The sequence below is a fragment of the Malus domestica genome, chromosome 14 (genome assembly GCF_042453785.1).
Source record: "Malus domestica chromosome 14, GDT2T_hap1".
Lineage (NCBI taxonomy): Eukaryota > Viridiplantae > Streptophyta > Magnoliopsida > Rosales > Rosaceae > Malus > Malus domestica.
In genome coordinates this window covers 20,222,530-20,243,708 of record NC_091674.1, presented here as the reverse complement: position 1 = coordinate 20,243,708, position 21,179 = coordinate 20,222,530, and the positions used below count along the sequence as shown (strand labels likewise).

Genomic DNA, 21,179 nt, shown 5'->3' with positions numbered 1-21,179 from the left:
GCGTCATCCTCAATCGATCAAGGGATGGGTCAAACATGACCCTTAAACTAAACCCACCACCGCAGATGTGAAATCCATAAATGTGGTAAGGTCGAAGAACGGCACCAGCAGTAAACGGATACAAGAAGGCATCAAAAGCAATAGTCCCAAAAGTAAAAACAGCTGATAAAATCTTAATCCACATCAAATAGAAGCAGCCCAAAACTTCAAGACCTAATGTTTGGTTAAGGGAAGATGGTATGGAAGAAAATGATTGAAATGGACGGATCTGCAGGTTGGTGGTGGAAATATAGAGGGTCTGTAGTTGAGGGTGTTGGGATTTTATGTTTATTTAAAATTATTAGAGTTAGTTTTCTATTAACGTTGGTTTCCTATTTTTATGGAAAAAAATCTTTTCTTAAACTGCAAGATTTTATTTTGATTTAGGAGATCTATTCTTTCTCAACAAAGTGGTTTTACTCCCTTGTTTTATGGCCTGAATTCTTGGGCGTGATTAGCTTAACTACTTCAACGTTAAAGTCTTGCAATTGTGTATAATTACTAGGGTTTTCTGCTATGTAAAAACACACTGAGAAAAACTAAGAAAAACTAGAAGAACTTTGAGTATAAGAGTAGTGAAAGCTTTAGATCTTCCTTAGTGCAAAGGAATGTCTATACAGAGGTGTTTTCTAGGATGTTTTGTCCTGGGGACATTGTGGTATTTTAGACTGCTTGCACAACTTGGGCAGAGCTACAAAACATCTTAAAGAAAGCGACATTGTCCACGACTCAACCCATAGTGAAGTATGCAATATTTGTTTTCCTAGTAACTTCGTTCTTTATTTTGAATTTGTGCAGTACCCTCAACAGTTTTAAAATGATTTTTATCTGCCATGGACACTGAAATCAATCCCTTTGTCGCTGATTTGAACAAACCCACCAAGTTTGAAGGACTTCACTTCAAACGTTGGAGGCAAAATATGTTGTTTTTCCTGACCACCAAGAAAATTGCCTCAAATTGCACCTCTGAGATGCCACTATTACCTGAACATCCAATTACTGAACAATTTAAATTGTTTCAAACCTGGGCTAAAAATGACTTTCTGTGCAAAAACTACATATTAAATGGCTTATGTGATGATCTCTATGATTACTATTCTTCTTGTGATTCTGCTAAGGAACTTTAGGATGCTCTCCAAAATAAGTATGATACTGAAGAAGCTGAAGCAAAGAAGTTTGCAGTAAGCCAATATCTCAAGTTCTAAATGGTGGATGACAAACCTGTGGAGACCCAATCACATGAGTTGCAGAAGATTGCCCATGAGATCGCGTCTGAGGGAATGAACCTGGATGAACAATTCCAGGTTGCTGTGATCATTGACAAACTACCACAAAGCTGGAAAGAATTCAAGAAGCTTCTGCGACACAAGACAAAGGAGTTTTCTCTAGAAAGCTTGAACACGCGTCTTCGAATCGAGGAAGAGGCAAGGAAACAAGACATGAAAGAGGAATTTCTGGTCATCTCCAATGCCAACAAGAAACCACACTCAAAGAACCATGCAACTGTTGTCCTCAAACCTAACAGCAAGAATCTAAAGAATGCTACTAAGATTCACTCTAGTAACAAAAATCCTATGAAGGTACATAACACATATCGAAACAACACCAGAAAATTACCCCCTCAAGAGATGAAACAGTTAAGCCATTTTTGTGCTACAACTATGACAAACCTGGACATCTTGCTCGCAACTGTCGCAACAAACGAAGAGTTGCTCCTCAAGCCAACCTTACTAAGGGTCAACTCATTGTAATGGTGTCTGGTTGATGGATCCGAGGGGTGGTGGGTAGACACAGGTGCTACACGCCATGTCTGCTATGATCGTGGGCTTTTTAAGTCATACACTAAGGTTGAAGACATAAGGGTTTTGTTGGGTGACTCTCACTCAACTAATGTTGCTGGAGTAGGGGATGTTGAGCTCAAGTTCACCTCAGAAAAAACAGTAATATTGAAAAAGGTGTTGCATGTTCCAGAAATCATGAAAATTTTGGTTTCTAGATACCTTGTCAACAAAGCTAGGTTCACTTAAACTATTAGGGCTGATTTGTATACTCTCACAAAGAATGGTGTCTTTGTGGGAAAAGGGGTATGCTACTGATGGCATGTTTAAGTTAAATGTTGATGTTATGAATAAAAATGTTACTTCTGCCTATATGTTTAGTTCCTTTAATGTTTGGCATACTAGACTTTGTCATGTGAATACGAAATTAGTGAAACAAATGAGTAACCTAGGACTACTTCCTGAACTCACACTAAGCAATTTTGAAAAGTGTGAATTTTGTAGTCAAGCTAAGGTCACTAGAGCTTTACACAAATCAATAATTAGAGAAATTGAGTTACTTAAACTAATCCACACTGATATATGTGAATTTGATGGGGTAATTACTAGAAATGGGAAACGGTATTTCATTACCTTTATAAATGATCAGTCTAATTATTGTTATGTTTATCTGATGAAAATAAGAGTGAAGCTTTTGACATGTTCAAAATGTACTTAGCTAAAATAGAGAATCAGTTCAATAAAAGAATAAAAAGGTTACGTAGTGATAGAGGACTTGAATATGAATCTAGGGATTTCAATGAGCATTGTAAAAACCTAGGTATAATACATGAAACAACTGCAACTTATACTCCACAGATGAATGGTAAGGCTGAAAGGAAAAATAGGACACTTTGTGAATTAACTGTGGATGTGCATCTTAATAATGGTAGTGCCTCATATTGGTGAGGGGAAATCTTATTAACAGTATGTTTTGTTCTCAATAGAGTTCCTTCTTCAAAAACAAAAACTCCACCATATGAAATTTGGAAGAATAAGAAACCTAATGTGTCCTACTTAAGAACATGGGGCTGTTTAGAATATGTATGAAAACCTGATATTAAGAGATCAAAGTTAGCAAGTAGGGCATTTGAATGTGTTTTTATTGGCTATGCATCCAATAGTAAAGCACATAGGTTCTATGACTTGAAAAGTCATGTTATTATTGAATCAAATGATGCTGACTTTTTTGAAAATAAATTTCCTTTTAAGCTAAGCAATAGTGGGGGTTCAACCTCCACTAATTTGGGATTGTCTGGAATGAGCAACCATGCCCTCAGTGATTCGGTTGAAACTAGTTTTGAACCAAGAATGAGTAAGAGGCCCAAAGTGGCCAAGGATTTTGGGACTGACTTCCAAACTTACACACTGGAAGAAGATCCTAAAACACTCTAAGAAGCCTTGATCTTTTTGGATGCAGATTCATGGCAAGAAGCCATAAACGATGAAATGGATTTACTAGAATCCAATAGAACCTGACATTTGGTTGATCTTCCCCCTAGATGCAAGGCCATTGGGTGCAAATGGATACTGAAGAGGAAGCTAAAAGCTGATGGAACTGTGGACAAGTTTAAAGCCAGGTTAGTAGCTAAAGGGTTTAGACAACGAGAGAATGTTGATTTGTTAGATACATTCTCACCAGTCACTAGAATCACTTCCATACGTGTTTTGTTTGTATTAGCCTCGTTATTTGATTTAGTTGTGCATCAAATGGACGTTAAACTGCTTTTTTGAATGGAGAACTAGAGGAAGAGATTTATATGGACCAACTTGATGGCTTTATAATAACTGGCCAAGAACATAAGGTTTGTAAATTAGACAAGTCACTTTATGGCTTAAAACAAGCACCAAAACAAGGGCATGCTAAATTTGATAGTTTACTCATAGATAATGGTTTCAAAATAAATGAAAGTGATAAATGCATGTATGTCAAATCTGTGAATAATTTGTGCACTATTATTTGCTTATATGTTGATGACATGCTTATCTTTGGCTCTAATATTCATGTGGTAAATGAAGTAAAGTCACTATATGTGTTAATTTTGACATGAAGGACTTAGGAAATGCGAGTGTTATTCTTGGTATTAAGGTTAGTAGAACCGAGAAAGGGTTTTCCTTAGATCAATCACATTACATAGAGAAAATTCTGAAAAAAAATTGGTTATTATGATTGTAAGCCTGCATGTACGCCATATGATCCTAGTGTGAAATTATTCAAGAACACTGGAGACAGTGTTAGACAAACTAAATATGCAAGCATCATCGGATGTCTAAGGTATGCAACTGATTGCATTAGGCCAAACATAGCTTATGCAGTGGGGGTTTTGTGCAGGTTCACGAGCAATCCAAATGTTGAGCATTGGCGTGCTACTGAAAAGGGTAATGAGATACCTTAAGAGGACCATCAACTTTGGTCTATGCTATGAAAAGTTACCCGATGTCCTTGAAAGATATAGCGACGTTGATTGGAATATATTTTCAGAAGACTCTAAAGCCACCAGTGGCTATGTTTTTAACATAGCTGGGACTGCAGTCTCGTGGAAGTCTAAGAAACAGACTATTCTTGCTCAACGATGGAATCTGAAATAATAGCACTAGCAACGGCTAGTGAAGAAGCATGATGATTGAGAGATCTCCTGTATGATAGTCCTTTATGGGAAAAACCATTGCCTGCAGTGCTTATTCACTGTGATAACACAGCAGCAATTGCTAAGGTTGAAAATCGATATTATAATGGGAAGAGCCGACAAATTCGTCGAAAGCATAGCACAATGAGAGGGTTTCTTTCCACAGGAACTGTCAAATTATACCATGTAAGGTATAAAGATAACCTAGCTGATCCTTTGACGAAAGGATTAGCACGAGAGAAAGTTTGGAAAACCTCTAATGGAATGGAGTTAAAGCCCTTTGTTAAGTTGAGTCACTTGTGATGGTAACCTAACCTTTGGACTGGAGATCCCAAGAAATTGGTTCAATAGATAATAACAAGTCATGGAGTGATATGGATTCATGCTATACTTCTTGCAGAAGTTGTCGTTAAACTTGAATGGATACATGCAATCCTGTAACATATGTGAATGATGAGTTATAATACTCTTAATGAAAACTTTACTTTAGTGGAGTGAGATACCTAGTTACAGGAGTATCTGTGATAGTTTCACCTTTGTGACAGTGAAGGTGAGGTCGCCTACTATGAAGTTGTGGGGCTAACTTTTAGCACCGTCACTAAACTGGGATACAAGCACATGGCCGGATCGTGCTGACTTTGAGCTTCACCCAAGAAGGGCTGTGTGTGCTTTGTTGTCAGAGTTTGAGTTCAAAACTAAGTGTTAGTCATGTTGGTCTGAAGCTTAGGCACTATGTAATGGTTCAAGTTACATAACACCATTATTTATGCACAACTCTATGATGATATACTCAAAGAGCAAACTTTAAATAACCAAGTGGGGGATTGTTGGGATTTTATGTTTATTTAAAATTATTAGAGTTAGTTTTCTGATTAACTTTGGTTTCCTATTTTTATGGAAAAAATCTTTTCTTAAACTGCAAGATTTTATTTTGATTTGGGAGACCTATTCTTTCTCAACAAAGTGGTTTTACTCCCTTGTTTTATGGCCTGATTTCTTGGGCATGATCAGCTCAACTACTTCAACGTTAAAGTCTTGCAATTGTGTATAAATACTAGGGTTTTCTGCTACGTAAAAACACATTGAGAAAAACTAAGAAGAACTAGAAGAACTTTGATTATAAGAGTGGTGAAAGCTTTGGATCTTCCTCAGTGTAAAGGAAGGTCTATACAGAGGTGTTTTCTGGGCTGTTTTATCCTGGGGACGTTGTAGTATTTTAGACTGCTTGCACAACTTGGGCAGAGCCGCAAAACGTCTTAAAGAAAGCGACATTGTTCGCGATTCAACCCAAAGTGAAGTCTACAATATTTGTTTTCTTGGTAACTTCGTTCTTTATTTTGAATTTGTGCAGTACCCTCAACAGAGGGAAAGTGGCTGCAAGATGGGGACTAGAATGAGAAAGGAAAGTAGAAAGTAAAAAGAAAAATCCCCAGCCATCGACTCTCAAAACGGTGATCGGAGGGAAAAACTGTTGAAAGGCGTGGAAAAGACGGAAGAGAGGGTGAGAAATTGAAGCTAGATGTTACAACTCTCTCACAACCAAAGAGAAAAACCCCCACAGTCGGAGGGAACTCGAGCTCATTAAAACACCTCAATTAAATAAAAATTACAATTCATGCCATTGTCATTTAAAACACCTAACTTCTCCAACTCCCTCATTGTAAACCGTGCAAAACACTCTCAGACTTCAACCTCCATCGCCTTGCAACCATAAAACGCTCTCAGACTTCAACCTCCATCGCCTCCCACCACCTTCAACCTCCATTTTTTGGCCTCACAACACCTGCCTTGTTAACTTTGTGCCGCTCAAAACAATTTCATACTTTAGCCCTGATTCCGACGAATGATTTGCACTTGCACCAAAGAAATCACGATCAAGTTTTTTTTTTTTCTTCCTATTTTCTTCTTGTTCTTCAATTCTTATGTTTTAGGTTATTTGAGTTGTGTTTTTGAGAAATTTGCTGTAATTTTGCACACTACACTTTTTTAGGTTTTGAATTTTGGATGTTAAAATTGGTTTGGGCATATCACAGATTTAGTCTGTTTGGATATATGTGTTGGCTTTATGTATGTTTATTCATGGTTGTTATATTGTTTAGTCTAATCCCCACTCATCGTGCTATTTTTCTTAGGTTATGTACTCCATTTCAAATTCTAAGTTTTGTGGATTCAGACATTGCAACGCAGTGTCTGTTTTCTGTTCTACGATTGTATATTGATATTCAAAATGTTTTGTGAATTCAGACACTGTGTTGCAGTGCCTGTTTCCTGTTCTATGATTGTACATTGATATTCAAAAGAGCACGTGACAGCCACCAATTGTAACGCAATGTCTGTATTTCTTGTTCTGTGGATTCAGACACTTAGTTGCAGTGTTTGTCTCATGTTCTGTGCTTGTGCATTGATATTCAAATAGTTTTCATGGATTCAGACACTACGTTGCAGCGTTTGTTTCTTGTTCTGCGATTGTACTTTGATATTCAAAAGTTTATGGGATTCCAACACTGCGTTGCAATGTCTATTTCCTGTTATGTAGATTCAGACATTGCGTTACAGTGTTTGTTTCATATTCTGTGATTGTGTATTGATATTCAAATAGTTTATGTGGATTCAAACATTGTGTTGCAGTGTCTGTTTCATGTTTTGTGATTGTACTTTGATATCAGAAAGTTTATGTGATTCCGACACTGCGTTGAAGTGTTTGTTTCATGTTCTATGAATTCAAAAACTGTGAGAGAGAGAGAGAGAGAGAAAGAGAGAGAGAGAGAGAGAGAAGAGATAGTGAATAGGAGATAGTTAAGTGTTGGTTGGACATAACGTGTGTTAAAATATAAATAGAGATAACGAAATACGGATAGAAAAGTCAAATTCTAAGTATTTATAATCACTTAAAACCCATGTGACATTTATCATTGATCTAGGCCAAATTAATAAAAATATATCATTGATTAAGTCCAAACCAAAAAGATGTCATCGATATATTTAAATAGTAAAGTTTTTATTGATTTTTGGCTAAATTATCTTTTATTCTTTTATACAACGATATTTTATTTAACGGGTTGAGAATCTAGATTGATTCACACAATGAACCAACAATGATAATAAACCCCCAACCAAGCAAGTCGAACTGAGAACACAAGTGGAGAGGGCCGTAATACCATGTTTAACGACATGATTCTTATTTGCTTCAAGAGTCATTTAATAACTGATGCAATTCTTGTATATGATCCAAAAGCTCACGCAGGAAAACTCACCTGAACATATCATAAGCGCCCGGACACAGGTTCCTTCATCAACTTATACAATGTTTGGGGTTCGGGGTGCTTATATAAGGTCTCTCGAAACTATTTACAGATCAGTGGAGGTTCTGAATAAGTGAATAATTTGAGAGCAGCTGAAAATGACTTTCGTTACAGAGGATCGGCTTCTTCCTTCTGTCGGGCTGTCTCAACATACTGCTCGGCGAGTTTCTTCACCTTCTCACCTTCCTTGATCAGGAAATTTGCATTCTTGGATTTAGAATGGTATTTCATAACCTTATCAGTTGTTTTCGCCACAGCCCACTTATACTGTTCAGCCGTAATAACGCCACTCTTGCATAGTGGTCTGATGTGCTCCTTAATGTAGGCTTCCACCTGTGAAGGATTGGAAACAAGTCAGCCAAGATGACGTATTGGAGAAGAAACTCTCCTAATTCAATTACGTTAAGTTCATGAACAGAAAAATCCTTTCATGCGGATTTACAGAACCAAAGGAGCAATCTAAAGGTAAGTATAAGTTTTAGGGAAAAATGGCTGGGAAAAACCTTCTTAGACACGGTACTGTTGCTATTAGACTGATTGTTGCACTCCGTACTCGATTTCTTCTCCTTAGTTTCAACATTTCCACCTGGCTGTGGATGGTTCACTGAATCTTCTCCAGCAGAGGAGTTGCAACCAACACTGGCAACAAGCATATTTTGCGCATTGTTCCCCTTACCCAATTCATTTGTTTTTACTGCTTGGTTTGGCTTTGGCACACAATCTTCATTCTCTTCAGAACCTTTATCTTTAACCAAAGCTTCGTCAATCAATCCAGATAGCTTTTCTGATGCTTCTGGAAATTTTTTTATCAGCGGTTCTTTATCAGGTCCATATAATTCTTCACATTCTGCAACAGTGAGCTCTTCACCTTCTTTGCCGAATAAGGATTCCAAGGGAACGCTAGTCTCATCAGTGCCACCCTCCGTGATGGAGTTTTTCAAACCTGAACAAGTATGATTCTCGAGCATGCTGGAAGAATCTTTTCGCACTGCAACCGTTGTCTCAGGCTTCTCAAGATCTAGATTATGATTAGATCTTTCAGGCTGAAGTGTAGAGAACACCAATTTCAATTTCGGTGCCCCTTCGTCTGGTTGTGGATTAGTTACTTTTGCAGCAGCGGCACCAATGTAGTCTTCATCTTCCAAATTATACTCAAAATCACCATATATGTCCAGATCAGGCTGAAAATCTATTTCAAAGATATTATGAGGCCCTTCCTCTCTGATATCTGATGCGGGGCCATCTTCTTCAGCAGGAACTTCCATATCGGGATGTGGACTATTTGGAGGAGAATCGGACAGAAGACCAGCATTTCTCAGTGCTGCTTCAATTACAGGATCAGTTGAAAGTTCATTGGCAGCTTGTTCTGCTCTATCAGGGGGGAATGAAGATGGGGATGAACTATGTATTGGGGCTGCACCCGCACTAGATTTCCTATTTTCTGAACGACGCAATATCTCTTGGGAACATAGATTCGTATACACTAGCTTGCTGCTTGACCTATCAGCAACCCCCTTTTCTATATTAATTGCATCTGCAACAGCTAACTCCGTATCCGCAGTTCTACGGATCACCGGCAGATTTGCTTTCTTCAAGAAGTGCTCAGTCAGACGATACAGCTGTGTCTGCAAGGCAGATGATTAACAAGTCCAAACCACCAATTAGCCTCCAGTTTCATGAAATTAAACAAATAAATGGGGCTAAAAAGATTTTTTTTTAATTCGTACCAACATATCCTAAGAAACTCATGTTAATGCTCTCATCGGAGTGGTGGTAGTAAACAGTTGAAACGATGGTAATGACTTCGTGGTGGTTTGATTGAGATGGCGGTGGAAGCAGTTGTATGCCTAGCATATGTTTGTTTAATGAATCATTCGTCATGCAACAACAACAACAACAACAACAAAGCCTTTTCCCACTAAGTGGGGTCGGCTATATGAATCCTAGAACGCCATTGCGCTCGGTTTTGTGTCATGTCCTCCGTTAGATCCAAGTACTCTAAGTCTTTTCTTAGAGTCTCTTCCAAAGTTTTCCTAGGTCTTCCTCTACCCCTTCGGCCCTGAACCTCTGTCCCGTAGTCACATCTTCGAACCGGAGCGTCAGTCGGCCTTCTTTGCACATGTCCAAATCACCGGAGCCGATTTTCTCTCATCTTTCCTACAATTTCGGCTACTCCTACTTTACCTCGGATATCCTCATTCCCAATCTTATCCTTTCTCGTGTGCCCACACATCCCACGAAGCATCCTCATCTCCGCTACACCCATTTTGTGTACGTGTTGATGCTTCACCGCCCAACATTCTGTGCCATACAACATCGCTGGCCTTATTGCCGTCCTATAAAATTTTCTCTTGAGCTTCAGTGGCCTACGATGGTCACACAACACGCCGGATGCACTCTTACACTTCATCCATCCAGCTCGTATTCTATGGTTGAGATCTCCATCTAATTCTCCGTTCTCTTGCAAGATAGATCCTAGGTAGCGAAAACGGTTGCTTTTTGTGATCTTCGCTAGATTGCTCCGGTCATTAGTGTGGATAAGTATATAAATGGATAGAGATAGGAAAGCAAACACAAGATGTACGTGGTTCACCCAGATTGGCTACGTCCACGGAATAGAAGAATTCTCATTAATGGTGAAGGGTTTACACAAGTACATAGGTTCAAGCTCTCCTTTAGTGAGTACAAGTGAATGATTTAGTACAAATGACATTAGGAAATATTGTGGGAGAATGATCTCGTAATCACGAAACTTCTAAGTATCGGAGTGTGGTGTCGTCTTGACTTGCCTTATCTGTCTCATAGGTAGATGTGGCATCTTCTCTGGAAGTACTCTTCCTCCATCCAGGGGTGGTATCTTTAACTGGTGGAGATGCACAAGGTAATGTATCAATTTCACTTGAAGCTTACTTGTAGTTTCAGGCTTGGTCAAGCGCGATACAAACCATGTAGGAGGAGTCCCCCAAGTCGCCGAGCTAGGGGGTCTGCTGAAAGAGGTGACAGACAAGGTAAGCAATCAGAGCTCCGACTGATTGTTCACCTTCTCCCCATCTTGCAGCAGCATGAAGGATAAAGAGAAGAAAAATGAGAAGAGATGATATGAGATACTTTTGCTTTTGAAGAAGTAACTTTCCACAGGCTTATTCTTGAACTGAGCTGGAGGGTTTTCTGGTTTCCTCCAGAGTATAAGGCCGACTGAAGAATTTGAGGGTCAAAACAAGTCCATCAAATCTAGAGTACGTTCCACCCTGCTGATATGGGATACTTTTGCTTTTGACAGAGTAATGGATGTATCGGCACGTGTGCTGTTACGCTTGTCTCCACATGCTTCCTTGTATCCTTCGCACTTGCCCTATCTGTTCCTCAAGCAGATGCGGAATCTTCCCTGGAAACATAACATGTTGAAGATGAGTACTCGAGAGCAATGCCAGGTAAGTAATCAGGTAAGGGGTTCCAGGCAGTCAGTTCCTGGCTAGAAGCCTGATTCCAAGTGCTGACTGATTGCTCTTTCTCCTTGTCTTGCAGGTAAAAACAAGGCCAAAGGGAAAGACAGGGAAAAAGCATGATATGGGATACTCTTGCTTTTAACCCTGATGATATGAGATATTCTTGCTCTAGTATAGCTTGTTTGCAGAGGTATTATCGGGGGGAAAGAAAGCTGAATATTTCGAAAGGCTTCGTTGGGAGTGCCCTCTCAGATATGATGAAGGGTTGAGCATTTTTGCAGGTCTGCCTGTCCGTTGGGGATGGAGGTCGACATATATAGGAGTCTCCCTAACAACAAGTAGTAATGCTATTCCTTTACCCTGCTTGGTCATAGCACGGTAGTGGGAGCTGCCAGTTTCACATGTTTTAACTCTGTCAGAGCACTTTGAAAAAGTGGTCTGTGGTATCTGGCTCTCGAGATTCGGAAAACGATGCCTTTTCGATTTTTGAGAAAGCAATCATGCTGGGGGTCTGGCTCTCGAGATTCGGAGAGCAGTGTCTCTTCGATTTTTGAGGAAGTAATCATGTTGGGAGTCTGGCTCTTGAGATTCGGAGGGCGGTGCCTCTTCGATTTTGGAGCAAGCAATCCTGTTGGGAGTGTTGTCTCAAATGTGAGTACAGGTTGGGCATGTTTGCTAGTCTACCTTGCCACGAAGCACAAAGGTTGACACACAGGGACTTTCCAATTATCCAGCAATGGTACTGTTCCTTTACCCTCTCTTCGCTTTTGAGAAAGTAGTCATGTTGGGAGTCTGGCTCTCGAGATTCGGAGGACGGTGCCTCTTCGATTTTGGAGCAAGCAATCTTGTTGGGAGTGTTTTCTCGAATGTGAGTAAAGGTTGGGCATGTTTGCTAGTCTACCTTGCCACGAAGCACAGAGGTTGACACACAGGGACTTTCCAATTATCCAGCAGTGGTACTGTTCCTTTACCCTTATGGGTAATAATATGGTAGCTAGACCTTCAAAATTTATGTGTCTAAACTTTGTTAGTGCTGTTTCTTTGCTATTCTTTTACCTTTCTTGGTCAGAGCGATGTAGTGGGAGCTGCAAGCTTCACGTGCTCAACTTTGGCAGAGAACTTTGGCAAAGTTATCTGTGGTACCCATGAGCTATTGTTGCGTGTGACGGGTGCTGACAAGGCTAGAAAAGTAGGTGCCTCTTCGATTTCTGAGATCGGCCCTCGTGGTCTCTGAGCAGCCCAGCTTTTGAGAAAGCGAGCGCCTCTTCGATTGATTCGGAGAACGATGCCTCATCGATTTTTGAGAAAGCAATCATGCTGGGGGTCTGGCTCTCGAAGATTCGGGGAGCAGTGTCTCTTCGATTTTTGAGAAAGTAATCATGTTGGGAGTCTGGCTCTCGAGATTCGGAGGACGGTGCCTCTTCGATTTTGGAGCAAGCAATCTTGTTGGGAGTGTTTTTTCGAATGTGAGTAAAGGTTGGGCATGTTTGCTAGTCTACCTTGCCACGAAGCACAGAGGTTGACACACAGGGACTTTCCAATTATCCAGCAATGGTACTGTTCCTTTACCCTCTCTTCGATTTTCAAGAAAGTAGTCATGTTGGGAGTCTGGCTCTCGAGATTTGGAGGACGGTGCCTCTTCGATTTTGGAGCAAGCAATCTTATTGGGAGTGTTTTCTCGAATGTGAGTAAAGGTTGGGCATGTTTGCTAGTCTACCTTGCCACGAAGCACAGAGGTTGACACACAGGGACTTTCCAATTATCCAGCAGTGGTACTGTTCCTTTACCCTTGTGGGTAATAATATGGTAGCTAGACCTTCAAAATTTATGGGTCTAAACTTTGTTAGTGTTGTTTCTTTGCTATTCTTTTACCCTTCTTGGTCAGAGCGATGTAGTGGGAGCTGCAAGCTTCACGTGCTCAACTTTGGCAGAGAACTTTGGCAAAGTTATCTGTGGTATCCATGAGCTATTGTTGCGTGTGGGAAGTGGGTGATTGAACAGTAAGATTCATGTGTTTTCTACTTCCCCAGAAGTCTTCGACAAAATGCCCATAATTTCCGCAAAGCTGAGTGTGCGTGTGACAGGTGCTGACAAGGCTGGAAAAGTAGGTGCCTCTTCGATTTCTGAGATCAGCCCTCGTGGTCTCTGGGGAGCCCAGCTTTTGAGAAAGCGAGCGCCTCTTCGATTTCTGAGATCGGCCTTCGTGGTCTTTGAGCAGCCCAACTTTTGAGAAAGCAAACGCCTCTTCGATTTCTGAGATCAACCCTCGTGATCTCTAAGCAGCCCAGCTTTTGAGAAAGCAAACGCCTCTTCGATTTCTGAGCAGGCGCCTCTTCGATTTCTGAAGCTCCGTCGAGTGCAGATTTTTATAGGGGCTGGCATTAAGTTCCAAAGCACACTTGAATCTCCACCAGTAGAAGCTTCATTCTTGCACTTCTAAGATCTTGATTTGTCCGACCTCTTCTCTCTTCAACACCTTTGAAAATGTCTGGCCCCTCCGACCGTCGTTTTGACTTAAACCTTGTTGAAGAGGCAGCCCCGCCTTCTCCAGACAACATATGGCGCCCATCCTTCGTCTCCCCTACTGGTCCTCTTACCGTTGGGGATTCCGTGATGAAGAATGATATGACCGCTGCGGTGGTGGCCAGGAACCTTCTCACTCCCAAAGATAACAGACTACTTTCCAAACGGTCTGATGAGTTAGCTGTTAAGGATTCGCTGGCTCTCAGTGTTCAGTGTGCAGGTTCTGTGTCTAATATGGCCCAACGCCTATTTGCTCGAACCCGCCAAGTTGAATCATTGGCGGCTGAAGTGATGAGTCTCAAACAGGAGATTAGGGGGCTCAAGCATGAGAATAAACAGTTGCACCGGCTCGCACATGACTATGCTACAAACATGAAGAGGAAGCTTGACCAGATGAAGGAAACTGATGGTCAGGTTTTACTTGATCATCAGAGATTTGTGGGTTTGTTCCAAAGGCATTTATTGCCTTCGTCTTCTGGGGCTGTACCGCGTAATGAAGCTCCGAATGATCAACCTCTGATGCCTCCTCCTTCTAGGGTTCTGTCCAGTACTGAGGCTCCAAATGATCCCCCTCCGGTGCCTTCTCTTTCTGGGGCTCTACCGACTGCTGAGACTTCTCCTAAGCAACCTTTGTGAAGGCTCCCTCTTGTGTGTTTATTTTGACTCATGTATATGTACATATTTGTAGCTTATCGGGGATATCAATAAATAAGCTTTCCTTCATTTCAACGTATTGTGTTAAATACACCAAAGAGGTTCATTTCTACCATTTCCTCATAAGAAAGGCAAAATGATTTCCCCCTTTGTAATATTTCCATTCAAAGACCAACAGAAGGCAGAACACCCTTTTCGTGTTCCCAACCTTTTATTACAAAATAGAACTTAAAAGAGTAACCTAACAAGAGATTTAATTATATCAATATCTAACACGCACCAATCTTGGTTAATAGAAGCATACACAGAAATTTTTACCTGCCTTACTGATAAGGGGATCTTATTATGACGACTGGATGCCAAAACTGGTCTCATGTCTATCGGCAATTGAGCCTGCTCAAAGCAATCACAAAATTATATTATATAATCTGCAGAGCCAAACAGCATAAAGGAATGGTTATAAAAGTAAAGCTGTTACATACTAGCAAAGGGTAATTTGCTTTGAGTGTGTTGTCTTCCTGTTTTTCATTTGTCGTCTTCGTGCCTGCACCACTTTTCCTGGCAAGAATCTCTAGAGCCCATTTTCTTTTGTCAGTTTTTACATCTCCAGTTTTATCAACCACTTCACTCGTGGTTTTGGATTTGGAAGCACCAGATGAAGAAACCAAGGACCCTTCCAAGCGTTTGTCTTGATGTACTTTGTTAGGTGCAGCACCATTCTCTGAGCTCGGAACATTATTCTTATTCCCATATTTCTCCAATGAAGGAACCCCGCCTTTTGATGAAACCTTATTCGTTTCTGTGGAATTTGATGTAGAATCATTAAGAGATGACTTGGAACAATTGTCCTTCAAGGTAAGCTGTTTACCATTCTGCTCTGAATTACCAGCAGTTTTAAGAGCTAAGAGAGGCTTAATATCATCTTTTCTTGGGAGTACAGATACATCTGCTAAATACAACCTGGAAAGAATTGGATTTGTGGACTGCTTATCGGACTCCTGCTCTGTATCTGCACGCTCTGACCTCTCTTTCAGAAGGTTAAGGACGGACTTCAAAGTCTCAATCTTTTCAGGCTCTGTAGTTCCTATGCAGCGGTGCTTCCAAAATTCAATTTGCCAGTCCCGGTCCCATGCATGTTTTCTTCTTCCATTTGATGTCCCATAAATCTTCTTTGTTAGATTCTCACGTACTTTTCCCTTCTGCAACATTGTCTTCCTTGCCTTCAGTGCCAAATCTGGTACCTTCTTAACAGGTTCAGTTTGAGGTCCTGCTACAGCAGTCCTAAAGGCATGAAGAAGCTTTGGATTGAAAAGGTTTTCGCCAATACCTTTTGAAGAAATTTTACCAACAGCTTCTCTTATTTCTTTTCTCAGTGTCTGAACTGTCACGGACGAGTCCTTGTCCTCAGCGGCTCTCCTCATGATCTTTTTAACTCTCAAACCAGGCATAGTTTCTTGTTCTTGTGATAATTTATCTGCAGGATTAGAGCTTGCAAGCCCCTTAGAAGATTTACGCTTCGTAGTTCGAACAATGCTCATTATATCGGAAGTGGTGTTCCCCTCAACAGGAGGAGATGATAACGTACTATCTTTAGGAGCTACAGTCAGTATAGAACAGTTTTGAGAGTCATCCGGAACAGATTCTTTGGCTTGGTCATTGGAAGCTGTGGGTTGTGTTTTCTCATCCTTTCTGAGTTTCTTAACAGAAACTTTGGTCTCAATCTCAGGGTCAGTATCTCCACCATAATCAATATGGACGTCATCACTATTATTTCAAAAAGTCAAGGTAAAATAAAGTCAGAACCCTTGTTCTACTTGCTACGAAGCATGTGAAGCAAGCAAATCGACATTTGAAATACAATTTTTTCAAGAAAATGACAATAAAAATAGAAGAAGGCTAAGATACAAGTGTGAGGATAGTGAAACCACTTAAATTAACCTGCATTTTTGTTCAACCAGTTGAATTGACTTCTGCCAACATTTTCTTAATGCTTTTTGATATTTTGGTGATGAGCTTGTATTGCATCAAAGGGAAATAAAAGAGAGCTTTTGAGGAAATCTATAAAGAGGAAGCAGAAATTGAAAATTTGTGTTGCATGCACGTATTTTTAATGTGAATAAGTTATAAGACAATAATTGCAACAAAAACATGCTGGTTTGGTTTAATCTACAAACTACCATAATACAATGGACTTAGAAATATAGTTACCACCTTACTGGAAACCAAAAGACAAGAAAAAGAGATAAGCCCTATGAACCCAAAATCTAATACACGAGAAACATGCCAGCTGAATGAATCAAGGACTACTATGGATAATGGAAGCACAAAACATCCAACATAATGTAAGAAACACTGGTGACATGCAGAGTTGAGGGTAGTAGAAAAAAAATACATCCAACATAATTTAGGAATACTATGCCGACAATTACACAACTGATGGTGGCATAATATGAATGAGGATAGCAGTAACAAAACCTGAGGTTACATAGCTAGCACTAATTGCTGAAAACCATATAAGAATGACAAGTGACCTGCAATCAATTCGCTTTCTCTTTCCACCAGCAGTCGATCCAGGGGAATCCAAACTAGTATCCGGTACAATCTCATCAGCTGAAAACATTTCCATAATTAAGCAAAGCGCATGAGTGACTGGTGAATAAACAATTTAATTTTTTAAATTTGTTTGGTTCCGCTTCCAAGAAAAATTAAACACAGTAAATAATGCCTCAATATACCTATTGGTGAATATCCTTCCCAAGGATCATGCTGCTTCACATCCTCAATCACTTCTTTTGGTACGAGAGTGTCAGCTAGAAACATTTCAACAATAAATAAATGGTACATGAGTTACCGTTGTAAACCACCAGACAAAAACGTATGAAGACCCATAAACAAGAAACATTTCAACAATAAGCATATGAAAACTTCAGTTATATACTATCCTAACATGAAATAGAGGTGGCTCAAAAAAGGAAAAATATGTAAATTACCAGACAAAAACGTGCCCACAGACAACCCAAGATGAAGACCCATATTGGAGTCACTGTCAGACTGTTTGTTATCACTCTGTGATTCATCAAAGGACCTTCCGGAAGGATTCATGATGCCATCAAAACTACTAGGCTTTTGTGCTAAAGAATTTGAAGGTAAACCAGAGGTATCGCTGGAAAGGGACAGTTTTAGTTGCTGAGCTACAATAACTGGTTGGTTAATAGTTTTTTCTGGGGAAGGTTTTCTCAATTTGTGGATATTGTCAGAAGACAATACCAATTCTTTAGTTTCCGGGTCCTTTCCAACTTCACCAGTTGGCAAAACACTCTCACTTGGTCCTCCAAACCAATGATTTTCTCCAACCATTGAGACCACAATAGCCGTCTCACCACTATCAGCAACAGATACAGATACCTTTCTAGAAAGATTATCCTCAGCTACAGGTTTACCATTAGCATTTTCTGGACCATACTGTCTGTTAGACCTCTGTACTGAATCTGCATCTGATTTTTTTGTCATTTCATCAGCTACACATCTACAGAATGAAAAAAAAAAAAACCATAATAAAAAAAAATCAGTATGACAAGATAGATGAAAAGAGGAGACCTAGGAATTTTAGGAAAAAAGAGAAATTTGTAATCCATTATGCCTAAATCTTGAGTACAAAAATAAAGATAACCAAAGCTCACTAATCAGTCCAAGCCTAGAGGGATTGTTACTTGGCAGCAATTGTAAACATAAATGATTCTCTTTGTCCCAGAGTCACAAATGAGATGGTATCATTACCTGATTTGAATGTTTAATCTAATTGGTTGACAACTCAAGATAGGGATCTCCACAACAAAAACAAAACCCCCATAGAAAGGACCCACAACCTAATTATCTCCATTAACATTGATTTTAATTATCACCAACGCTTGGCACATGCATGACAAGTTGTTATTGATAATTTAATGAAACTGAAGCTATAAGGAAAAGCCACGGACTAGACTTGGCAAAGGAGCAACAGTGCAACACCCATGAACAAAGGAATGATCACCATGTAACTTACCTGGGGCATAACCATGTACTCTCAGATGTGCCCTCCGGATCAAATCCCACACAGAAAGCATGGTACCTGTCTCAAGTCACGTCAAAAAGCAACTAGAAAACAATATTTTTACAAAATCATTTATCAGTTTGGAAAGAGTTAATGTATCACATTGCTTGATTCTTTACCATAAGTCACATGAATCACAAGCAATTGATGTATCGAGATTGGAATCTCCCTCAATAGCCACTGATCCACTTCGAATTTTGCAGCCATCTCCATCCAAGCAGGAAACTGCCTAGAAAATGATAAAGTAACAAAAGAATGTGATATCATCTGATCAAATGTTGAAAGGTAAACGTGAAGACAAAATAAAGACATACAGCCTTGGGAAGAAAAGGAAACAACGGGGGTTTCTGAATCGGATCTAAATGAGAATGACTTGAAAAGTCTTTTTCAACACCTAGCATTAGCCTTAGTTTTAACCATTACTTTAGTTTAGAGCCACATTAACCTCCAAACTCGTCTTTTTTGCTTTTGTTATTTGATTATTTTTCATGGAGCACATAACACTCCTGTATAAGAAAGCATATATCCTGTATAAAGTACTAATTCAATTCCTCTCGGATGCATCTTGATGTAATGGGAACGGCTACATATTTCCCTAATGATGCTTATAAGCACAACACCACATCTCAGTTGTAAGACCAAAGCACTGGGTCTTCAAAAGATATTGATGCATGGCTCGTAAGAAACCCGGGGAACGAACTAAAATTCATAACTCATGGGTCCTGACTCATGGGATTCACATGTAGAATCGTTTAAGGAAAACAAATTTAGAACAAAAAACCACAAGTGTAAGACGTACAATCTTCTTGGAAACAATGGTGTGAGTGGTCACTAAGTTTAACAAAAAAACCTTTGAAAGAAATTATGAGGATTGCAAGAATAGTTTAAAAAGAATACATGCAAGGATAATTACATTTTCATCAATGTAGTACGATGGAAATGAGAGTGTGTTATTCTTCCCTTCAATACTCCAGTCATCATCACTGCACAGATGAATATTGAAAAATTAGTCTCTGTTGAAGCTTGTTCACAAAACAAATGTCTTGGTTGCAAATTCTATAACACAATCCTTGAATTCAAATTTCATATGAACGCTACATATGAGTAGTAAGCCAAAGAAAACCATGTGTAAGAGACAAAGCCACATAAAAATGTGAACAAATCCTCACCAGTATACTTAAACACATTATCCTTAATTACCAAAATACGTATTATCCTTAATTACCAAAGTACCTATAAGTTGAGTCCTCGTCCACTTTGTTGCTCCCAATCGTATCATATACCTTCACATTGAATCAAACTCATATGCTTTAGCACCACTTTGAAACAGCATCAACTCACTAATTCAAGAAAACTTCAAAAAAAAAAGAAAATTCCATTGCAACAAAAAGAACACTATCGAAAACAGACAGTTTAGAAATCAAAACAACTGTGCTTTGAAAAAGTTGTACATTAATATAATTCTATTATCCATATCACGCATAAGTTCATAACGGAAATAATACTAAAACAATACAACGAGGATGAGAACAAAGAAAAAAGAAGAAAACTTTTTATTTGCACCACTCACTGGAAGACACGTGATCATTTGGAATTCATTCTGGCAAAGCGGGCAGAGGTTTGTAATGGTAGCCCAATTGTCAATGCAAGCGAAACAGAACCTGGAAAACCACAAGATGAACCCATGTCATAAAACAAAATTCTAATCTCTCTCTCTCTCTCTCTCTCTCTCTCACCCACAGAGACAAAGCCACAGTCTAAAACACATACCAGTGCTGGCAGCAATCAAGAACACCCCTGTCGATAATAGCATTCATGCATATCCCACATGTTTCACCCTCGAAATTAGGATTGTCCTGCACATTATGACAGTAAAATAAAAAAGTTAATCTCTTACAGATACGAAACCAAGCAGCTACACTTAACTTGTGTATCTAAACCCACGAACAAGCAGGTCACGATTAACACTAGCTCCAACTGTCTCAATGAAAATTCAGTAATTGAAATTCCAAAAATGAAAATTTCGTCCAATTTCCAGAAAAGGAGCCTAAAATCTTAAAAAAATGAATAAAGTTTCAATTGCATGAAAACTACTTGCAACAGCTCAATAAAAAAATTAAAAATTTGAACTTGAAGCTTACATTGTGATCATTCTCATCAACTCCAAAAGCTTCTTCCTCTTGTATGCCACTTGCAACTAAATCCACCTCCATTGTACAACCAAAGAGCTCGCAACTTAACTAAAACCTAATTAAACAAATAATTACGAAAAATTACAAGAAATAAAAATCCGACTTTGTATAATTTGGAGATCAGCTGTTTGACGACGAACATAACTAGAATCGCAGAGGTCAAAATTGGAAAGGAGGAAATGGAAGCGACGAGAGCGGAGAGGTTACCGGTGAACGAGAGAGACCGCCATGTCTGTGTATTTTTGGGAGGAGAGAGCGATGGGGGCATGATCGACGCCAGGGAGTTCGCAACTCGGATACTTGGAAGCGTTTGTTACCGCTTACCACCCAACGAGATGATAAGGCCCAAAAGAAATTGAAGTCTGTAAGCCCAATCATAGCAATTTTCTGGTCTCAAAATATCTCCATTATTAACCTCTTAGGCCCACATGATTCAACGGCCCAACTGTCCCGTAAAAGTCTTTCTTTTGAGAGGAGGCAAAATTAAGG

At 39.5% G+C, this 21,179-nt stretch overlaps 1 protein-coding gene across 1 annotated transcript; it reads right to left on the bottom strand.

The window, feature by feature from the left end:
• Positions 1-7,638: 7,638 nt before the first annotated feature.
• LOC103404561 (uncharacterized protein At4g10930) lies at positions 7,639-21,031 on the bottom strand. The gene is made up of 15 exons (XM_008343490.4): positions 20,898-21,031; positions 20,640-20,745; positions 20,269-20,354; positions 20,069-20,159; positions 19,732-19,781; positions 19,412-19,481; positions 18,618-18,727; positions 18,451-18,516; positions 17,399-17,934; positions 17,144-17,218; positions 16,940-17,018; positions 14,891-16,172; positions 14,727-14,801; positions 8,289-9,410; positions 7,639-8,118 (listed from the first exon to the last, which is right to left on the bottom strand). Exons 2-15 carry the CDS (start codon positions 20,709-20,711, stop codon positions 7,894-7,896), a joined length of 3,939 nt encoding a protein of 1,312 aa, XP_008341712.3. The 5' UTR covers positions 20,712-20,745; positions 20,898-21,031; the 3' UTR covers positions 7,639-7,893.
• Positions 21,032-21,179: the final 148 nt, after the last annotated feature.